Raw genomic sequence first — 9,836 nt, 5'->3', positions numbered from 1 at the left:
AAATATTTTATGTTCAAACTTACCTTCTTGGCTGGCCCCTGGCTCACACTCTCACAACTCCCATTGCTGAAACAACTTCTAATTCAATTGGGATTTATCCATATTTGGGAAGCTGATTCTGGAGGCAAAGAGTGTAATCTTGAATTTTATTTCCTGTGACTTGTGCTCCATATTTTCTCGGTGATCCTCTTCCAAAAATTGGCAGAGTTGTGGATAATGAGAAAGGTTGTCAAAGGATACAGTAGGATATAGATCAATTTGAAATTTGGGTAGAGAAACAGCAGATGTAATTCAATCCGGATCAGTGTGAGGTGATGCATTTTGGGAGGTCAAATGAAGAAGAAAGTACATAGTAAAATAGGAGCATTGACATACAGAGAGACCTTTGGGTGTAAGTCCACATCTCCCTGAAAGCAGCAACAGAGTTAAATAATGGAAAATAGAAGGTCTATAGCATGCTTGCCTTCATCGATTGGAACATTAAGTATAAAAGTAGGCACATAATGTAGCAACTATTTAAAACTTTAGTTAGAGCATATTTGGAGTATTGTGTATGCAATTTTGGTTGCCACACTATAGCACGGATGTGGAGGATTTGGAGAGAGTGCAAAAGAGGTTTACCAGGACGTTGCCTAGATTGGCGCACATTAGCTGTAAGTAAAGGTTGTTTTCGCTAGCGCATCAGAGGCAGAGGGGCGACCTGATAGAAAGATATAAAATTATGAAAAGCATAGATAGCGTGGATAGTCAAATCTTCATTCTCAGGGTGGAAATATCAAATTGCAGTGAGTAATAGGCTTAAAGCATGTGGTGGAAATTTTAAAGGTGTGCGAGGCATGTTTTTACACATAGGGTGGTAGATGTCTTGAATGCGTGCCAAGTGAGGTAGTAGAAGCAGATATGATAGCAATGTTTAAGAGACATTTTGATAGACACGTGAACAGGCAAGGAGTAGAGGGATATGGACCATGTACAAGCAGATGGGATTAGTTTAGAATTGAAACATGGTTGGCACAGACATGCGCTGAACAGCCTGTGTGTGCCGTACTGTTTTATGTCTGTTCAATGTATATTCCACTTATATATTTTGTGACACTGATGTACCCTTCATAACGGCTGTTCAGATAGAATATGTATTTTTCAGATCGTTCAGTCAATTCTGTTTTAAAAATCAGAATCCTCCATTTCATAGACTCATCAATATCAGGTTAACTTTTGATTCACATGCAATTTCAGAATGCTTCATAATTTTGTCAGTAATGGTCAATTGATTTAATAGAAATCGGATTTCTTCATACATTTTGCTTGACAGTGTTGAAATCCTTAGAACAATAATAAACACAAAGATACAGTAGCAAAATTCTACTAACCACAGTTCAATATTTTAAATTTATTTCCATCAGATTTGTGCTCCAATTGCTCTTCCAAAGCTCCCACTTTCACTATGAGCAGGTTTTTTTTCAATTGCTGGTACAGTATTTGTTTCTATTTTTACAGCCTCACCTTCTATTGCATATATTCCACAAGACATTGATAGAGACAATAATATCTGATCTGTTATTCTAGATCAAATCTACTAGATGAATTCTAATAATAACAGAACACATTCCATTGAAGACATTGTATGATGCCTACAGGATTATTTAAAACAACCTTTAAGAAAACACACTTGTTTAAAAACATACAAGTCAATTCTAACATCAAGATACAGAGTGATTTATTATAAAGACATGGAAAGGAGTACAGTAACTATCCTCATTCAATATTCACAAACATGCATTTCCAGCAGGGGCCACTAATGATCAGGAGACATAGTGACTGTTGTTTCTCTTCCAGTGGGTATGATACCAAGTCTAAAACTGGCATTACCTTGTTGGTGAAGATCAGCGAACTAATGTAGACTTCATATAAACTGGGGAAATTCCTGTTCTGTGTAGTTCAGTTGTGCACCCTTTAAGCGATCAGACAGGCGTTTAATTCCAACCAAACATAAAGACATGTAAAACTTAAATGTATTAAAATTCAACTACTTTCTTCAGAATTCAATGCGAATCTAAATTAACACATCAAACTGCATATTTTGACAATATAACTAATGGACAACTTCCTCATAACATAAGACATGTTTAGTTACTGTTCATGTTCTTCCATTGCTGCATTATTTTTGATAAAACATTTAACTATTCAGTTGGACAAAAAGCAAAGCAGCAAAACTGAACTACTTATATTGCTACTCTAAATTTGGCTGTCCTTGTGAAAATACAGCTTTCGCAGGTTATCTACCATATCCTGTTCTTTGGCATCAAGAGTTCTGTCAGCTTGCATTTCCCATCTGGAAGATATAATCAAACAATATAGCAGATTAACAATAGCTCTTGATGCACTAATATATTATCTAAAACAAAGTAGTATCCATGTATATGATAAAAAACTTTAAAATATAAATAAATTTCTCATCTGGCTAATATTAGCAAACTAAGTTATTGTTTGTCAACATTGCCAAGAATAATTTGAAATTATTTGAGAAAGTTAATTGCTTTTCACATCCATTCTTTTTTTAGTGCACTGGGCCATGGGAACCACACAGGTACTAAATCTGCCTGACTCACCAAACCTCAACTTTGATCGTCAATTGTGGCTCAGTTGCGCTCTGGTCTTTGAATTACAAATCTCTGGGATCAAGTTCCACTCCAAGACTTGAACATGAAAATCTAGGCTGAAACTGTAGTGCTAAGAGAATGCTCTGCTGGTGATGGTACTGGTGCTGAATTTAGATATTCCCTCCAGGCTCTGTCCTTTCTTATCAGGTGAATATAAATGATGCTATTGTTGTATTTTGAAGATGATCAGGACAACTAACACAGTATTCTAGTTAATGTTTAACATCACAAAAATAGATTACCTTGTCATTATCACAGCTATTTCTGGGAGCTTGCTATGTGTGAATTGACTGCTGTGTTTCTGACATTACAACAATGACTACGCTTCAAAAATATTCAATTGGCTGTAAAGTGCTTTAAGACACTCAGTGCTCATGGAAAATGATATATGAATCGAAGCTCTTTAATGTTCAGTTGTCATAAATGCCCTCAACTGATTAGCAGCTATATGCTGGGACAATAGTATGTTTGGATAATTGGATGCACAGTTATTTGGAGACTATTGCACAGTTTTGCCCTGGGATCAGACCAGTAGGAAGTTTTAGCTTCTAATCTACCTGTTCACTTTTGGTGCCGCCTTATGCAAATGGTAAAATTGTTTTTGTCATTGGCATAGTATTGAGAATATGCAAACTGATAGAGCAGTAGCTCAAAATTTGTCAGTGAAAAACGTCTTATTCCACATATTAAAAATTATTTTTCCAATGAAATACACAAGTGGTTGTATTCATAATTAGGCAGAAACTAAGAAACATTAATACACGAATAAAAACTGGGCATGCTTAAATGTTTAAAGAGCATCATGTTTTGAGCTCCTGGCCCCATAACACGCCTAGGTGGAGTTGGGTACTGCAGATGCAGGAAATTAGAGTCAAGATTAGAGTGGTGCTGGCTAAGCACAGCAGGTCAGGCAGCATCCAGGAACAGAAATATCAATGTTTCGGGTAAAAGCTCTTCATCAGGAATCCATAAGATGCCTGCCTGACATGAAATCTATCAGAATTTACCTGGAGAGCATCCCAAACACCTCTGCAAAAAAAAACATGGCTGGGCGGCAACTGAAACCAGGAACTAACCGGACAAATCGGAACACGTAGAAACGTATCTTCTCCACTGGGTCCTAAACACACTCCCTCCGGTTAAAAAAACACAGAACACTACCTGCTACACTGGATCCTAAGCAGACCCTCCTCAAAATACACCAAACTGCAACCTACCCCTGCTCCATAGGGTCCTCAGAAGGATCACTTTAACTGGAAGCAGTCAGAATTCACTCCACCAGACCACTCAAATGTAAGAAACCTGCGAGGAAGCGGGGTAAGAGTGGTAGCCTGCTAGTAAAACTGAGACTACGCGGTTTCAAGACTCTCCCCCCCCACCCTACTCCGAGCAAATGTACAATCTCTGGAGAACAAGATGGATGAACTCAGATCACAGCTCAGCTTCCAGCATGAACTGCGGGACTGCTGCGCAGTCTGCCTCACGGAAACCTGGCTCAACTCATCCATTCCCGACTGCGCATTTCAGGCTGATGGTTTTTCTATCCGTTGTATGGACCGCACAGCATCCTTGGGTAAGACAAAGGGTGGAGGTGTTTGCTTTTTAATCAACAACTTGTGGTGCGTGGACAATGCAACCCTGGGCAGCCATCGCTCCCCAAACCTTGAACTCCTCACCATCAAATGCCGCCCCTTCTATCTACCATGGGAATTTACCGCTGCTGTACTAACTGCTGTGTACATACCGCCACAAGCAAAGGTGGAGGAAGCTCTGGATGTGCTGTACTCTACCACTAACACCCTGGAGACAGAACACCCTGAGGCCCTGTTTATTGTGACTGGCAACTTAAATCAAGCCAATCTAAGGAAGGTGTTGCCCAAGTACCACCAGAACATTACCTGCCCCATTAGGGGCCTGAACATTTTAAACCACTGTGAAGGATGCCTACCGTTCCATCCCCCGCCCTCATTGCGGGAACTCCAACTACAATGCCATGTTTTTTCTCCCGGCTTACAGGCAAAAGCTCAAGCAGGAGACCCCCTCACGGATACAGGTCCAGTGCTGGTCGGAGGAGGCAGAGGATCAACTCCGGTGCTGTTTGGAATCGGCTGATTGGGCCGAGTTCAAACAGTCCGCAGGTACCTTGAAAAAGTACACCACCACCGTCACAGACTTTATCAGCAAGTGTGTGGAGGATTGCATACCGAGGAAGTCAAGCCAGGTGTTCCCCAACAAGAAACCCTGGATGACTCAGGACATACAGAACTTGTTAAAAACCAGGCGTGAACCCTTCAGATCAGGAGACCCATTCAAATAAAAGGAATCCAAGTATGACTTTCGCAGAGCCATTAAGACAGCCAAGGACTAATAGCGATCCAAACTAGACACCCAGACAGACACCCGGTGACTATGGCAAGGACTGGTTGACATCAGAGGTTCTAAAAAAAAGTGCAAGATAGCAGACAATGACATATCCCTCTCAGATCACCTCAACACCTTCTATGTTGGCTTTGAGCAGAATTTTGGCGGGAGGTATCACCTATTCCAACAAGTCCTGATGAACCTATCCCACCAGTCACTGCATCAGAGGTCAGATCAGTTTTCCTTCATGTGAATCCAAAGAAAGCGATGGGACCAGACGGAGTACCAGGCCGTGCACTCAGAGCATGAGCAGGTCAACTGGTAGAGGTCTTCTCAGACATTTTCAACCACTCCCTGCAGCAGGCCACTATCCCTGTCTGTTTCAAGAGGGCCAACATTATCCCTGTGCCTAAGAAGGCTCATGCAGCATGTCTCAATGACTGTCACCCAGTGGCCCTAACTTCGGTGTTCATGAAGTGCTTTGAAAGGCCGGTCATGGCATTAAACAACTCTAGCCTCCCCACTACTCTTGACCCACTCCAATTTGCCAATCTGACCAACAGATCCAGATCACTTGTCCTTCACTCCTCCCTAGAACATCTTGACACCAAGAACAGCTATTAAGAATCCTACTCATTTACTACAGTTCAGCCTTCAACACTATTATCCCCTCGAGACTGATTACTAAACTTAGTGATCTCAGACTCGGCCCAACTTTCTGCAACTGGATTCTCAGTTTCCTGACCCACAGGCCACAATCAGTGAAGATTGAGAACTATATTTCATTGTCACTAACACTCAACACTGGAGCCCCCCAGGGGTGCTTATTCACTGTATACCCATGACTGTGTCGCCAAATACCAGACTAATGCCATTTTCAAGTTCACTGAAAATATCACCATAGTTGGTCGAATCTCAGATGGCTATGATACAGACTACAGATGGAAGGTGGAAGGCATGGAAAAATGGTACACTGAGAACAACCTAGCTCTCAATGCTAACAAGACCAAGGAACTCATTATTGATTTTCAGTGGGATGTTACTCATTCCCCCTACACATTAACAGCACAGAGGTGGAACAAGTGGAAAGTGTCAAGCTCCTGGGAGTGGTCATCCACAACAAGCTTTCTTGGACTCTTCATGTGGAGGCACTGGTTACAAAGGCCCAATGGCATGACGGCGAATACCCTTGCCAACTTTTATAGGTGCGCCATCACAAGAGCATTCTGTCTGGATGTATCACTACCTGGTATGGCAACTGTACCATTCAAGAATGCCAACTGTACCATTCAAGATCAGAGACAGTTACAGAGAGTGGTGAACTCAGCATGGACAATCACAAATGCCAATCTCCCATCTATAGAATCCCGCTGTTAAGGAAAGGCTGCCAGAATTCTTAAAGGTCCACCCCACTCTGCAATGTTTTTCTACAACCTCTACCATCGGGAAGAAGGTATAGAAGCCTGAACACATGCATCAGCAATTTCGCAACAGTTTCTACCCTACTGTTGTTAAAATACTGAATGAACTCACAAACTCTTAACATTCGCCTATACCTGTGTTTTTGTTATTGCCGCAGTTTACCTATTATTTACTTATCTATGCTACTTAACTCTGTGATCTGCCTGTATTGCTCGCAAGACAAAGCTTTTCACTGTGCCTCGGTACAAATTCAATTCAATTCAATTCAATTCAGCATGATACTTGTTAAGATATTTCTGATAAACAAAATAAAAAAGAACCAGTGGTATTTTCTGGACTATACACGAACATAACCCTTTATGAAAGGATAAATTTTGAAATAAAATGCTGAAATGCACATAGATATATATTTTAACATTATCATGATGTTGCACCACGGACAGGGATACATATGGTGATTTCTGGAAAAACAACAGTTAGCAGGAATAACAGGACAGAGGAAAGAGGAAAAAACAGGAGAATTCCCACAGATCTCACTCCTGTGGATATCAACACAAAATGGTCATTCATTGATTCTTTTGGGAAAACTTCAGCTGAGAAGCAAACGACAAGGAGACACATTAAATACACCATGAATTTTAACCATAAGTTGTGACTGTCCTCGAGAAATTTAATTTCCAAACATTGATAAGACTAAAAATTAATAACAAAAACAGAAATTGCTGGAACAACTCGGCAGGTCTGGCAGCATCTGTAGAGAGAAAGCAGAGTTAACATTTTGGGGCCAGTGAACTCTTTGTCAGAAATGATTTCAGCTCGGAAAAGATTGGTATATATGCTGATGTTAGCAAGGGAGTAGAGGGAAGAAGTAAATGATAAGTGGAGATTGAGCCCAGAGAGAAAGAGAGAACAGTTGGGCAGACAAAGAAATGGGTAAAGTCAGCCTGGGAGAAAATGGGGAGTTTTTGTTTACAGCCCATGTAATGACAAGGTCTGGTGTGTGAATGTTTGATATAGTGTATTAATGGACTTCTTTGAACCAATGCAAGTTCCTTCTCTCAATATTTGGGGTACAGTCGGTTCTGCTATAATGCGCATTTCTTCAATGTGAATTGGCTTTAACGCGATTGAAGAATTTAGACCACTACTTGTAGAACATGAACTTTCCTTACGTGTTTTGACTATAATGCAATTCCTAGCCCATTGGTTTGAATGGTGTTGCTATTATGTGATTTTCTTAAAATGCAGAATCGCACTGGAACTGAACTATCGCATTATATCAGAACAGACCAAGTGTTTGACTGGTGGAATCAAATCACCAAATGTTTGTGAATATAAAGCTGAGTGTCTGAAAACATGATTGAATCGTCAATGGAGCGTCAGCGAAGGATAATTGAGGGAGTGTGGTTGATGTATAAATGGCCTTTCAGAAGATACTTTAAAAAAAGTCTTCACTCATGGGATCTGGGTATTGCTGGCTGTCAGCATTTATTACCCATTTGTAGTTGACTCTGACAAAGTGGTGTTGAGCTACTTTCTTGAACCACTGCAGTCCATGTGCTGTAGATTGATCCACAATGCTGCTAAGGCAGGAATTCCAGGATTTTGCACAACAATACTGTCAGGATAGTGAGTGGCTCGCAGGTGGTGGTGTTCCTTGTCCTTCTACGTGGTAGTGATCATGGGTTTGCAAGGCACTAAGGATCTTTGATAAATTGCTGCAGTGCATCTTGTAGATAGTACACTCTGCTAATAAAAGGGTCAGTAATGGAGGAAGTGGATATTTGTGGACGTGGTGCTCGGCAAGTGTGCTGCTTTGGTCTGAATACTAGATTCACGAGTATTGTTGGAATTGCACTCATACTGGCAGGTGGAGCAGGCAGAGAGAGAAAAGTAGTTGGGCAGACAAAGGAATGATCAAGCTCAGTCTGGGAGAATCAATAGCTGCTAATGGGGACCATTAGTGGTTGACAGTGGGTTGTCTGTGGTAACAAACCATCTGAGGACAAGAGCTGGAAAAGCGCAGCAGGTCAGGCAGCATTCAAGGTGCAGGAGAATCGACGTTTCGGGCAAAGCCCTTCTTCAGGAATGAGGAAAGTGTGTCCAGCAGGCTAAGATAAAAGGTAGGGAGGAGGGGCTTTGGAAATGCGATAGGTGGAAGGAGGTCAAGGTGAGGGTGATAGGCCAGAGTGGGGGTGGGGGCGGAGAGGTCAGGAAGAAGATTGCAGGTTAGGAAGGCGGTGCTGAGTTCGAGGGATTTGACTGAGACAAGGTGAGGGGGAGGGGAAATGAGGAAACTGGAGAAATCTGAGTTCATCCCTTGCGGTTGGAGGGTTCCTAGGCAGAAGATGAGGCGCTCTTCCTCCAACCGTCGTGTTGCTATGGCCTGGCGATGGAGGAGTCCAAGGACCTGCATGTCCTTGGTGGAGTGGGAGGGGGAGTTAAGTGTTGAGCCACGGGGTGGTTGGGTTGGTTGTCCGGGTGTCCCAGAGGTGTTCTCTGAAACGTTCCGCAAGTAGGTGGCCTGTCTCCCCAATATAGCGGATGCCAAATCGGGTGCAGCGGATGCAATAGATGATGTGTGTGGAGGTGCAGGCGAATTTGTGGCGGATATGGAAGGATCCTTTGGGGCCTTGGAGGGAAGTAAGGGGGGAGGTGTGGGCGCAAGTTTTGCATTTCTTGCGGTTGCAGGGGAAGGTGCCGGGAGTGGAGGTTGGGTTGGTGGGGGGTGTGGACCTGACGAGGGAATCACGGAGGGAGTGGTCTTTTCGGAACGCTGATGGGGGGGGGGGGGGAGGGAAATATATCCCTGGTGGGGCCCCGCCCCTCCAACTGCCACCAGGACAGAACCCCACTCGTCCTCACCTACCACCCCACCAACCTCCATATACAGCGTATCATCCGCCGTCATTTCCGCCACCTCCAAACGGACCCCACCACCAGGTGTACCATAAGTGATACTGATGGTTATCAAATTAGTGAACCCTGCCAACCTAAATTTTGATTATGATAAATTAGTGCAAAAAGTTGAATCTAAAGATATTTTAGCATTTGCATAATTATTTAATCATATTATCTGCATAGAAACATGGAAGCTAGGAGCAGGAGGAGACTATTTGGGTTTTCAAGCCTGCTCCACCATTCATCACGATCATAGCTGATTGTCCAACTTATAGCCTAATCCTGCTTTCTCCCCATAATGTTTAGCCCCATTCGTCCCAAGTGCTATATCTAGCTGCTCCTTGAATACATTCAATGTTTTGGCATCGACTACTTCCTGTGGCAATGAATTGCACAGGCTCACCACTCTTTGGGTGAAGAAATGTCTCCTCATCTCTATCCTAAATGGTCCATCCAAAATCCTCAGAATGTAACCTCTAGTTCTGATGCACC

At 42.5% G+C, this 9,836-nt stretch overlaps 1 protein-coding gene across 3 annotated transcripts in view; it reads right to left on the bottom strand.

Moving 5' to 3' along the window:
- Positions 1-1,370: 1,370 nt before the first annotated feature.
- The window catches only part of kiaa0825 (KIAA0825 ortholog), a 423,025-nt gene continuing 414,559 nt past the window's right edge, over positions 1,371-9,836 (bottom strand). For all 3 annotated transcript variants that reach the window (XM_087999252.1, XM_087999265.1, XM_087999256.1), the window contains one exon: positions 1,371-2,332. In XM_087999252.1, coding sequence (XP_087855378.1) covers positions 2,236-2,332 — 97 coding nt within the window. In that variant the 3' untranslated portion in view covers positions 1,371-2,235. The remainder of the gene's footprint in view (positions 2,333-9,836) is intronic.

Source organism: Chiloscyllium plagiosum, unplaced genomic scaffold, assembly GCF_037043375.1.
Source record: "Chiloscyllium plagiosum isolate Xiang-an unplaced genomic scaffold, Cpla_swu_hap1 HiC_scaffold_2, whole genome shotgun sequence".
NCBI classification, from domain to species: Eukaryota; Metazoa; Chordata; class Chondrichthyes; order Orectolobiformes; family Hemiscylliidae; genus Chiloscyllium; species Chiloscyllium plagiosum.
This window is presented reverse-complemented; position numbering and strand designations above follow the sequence as displayed.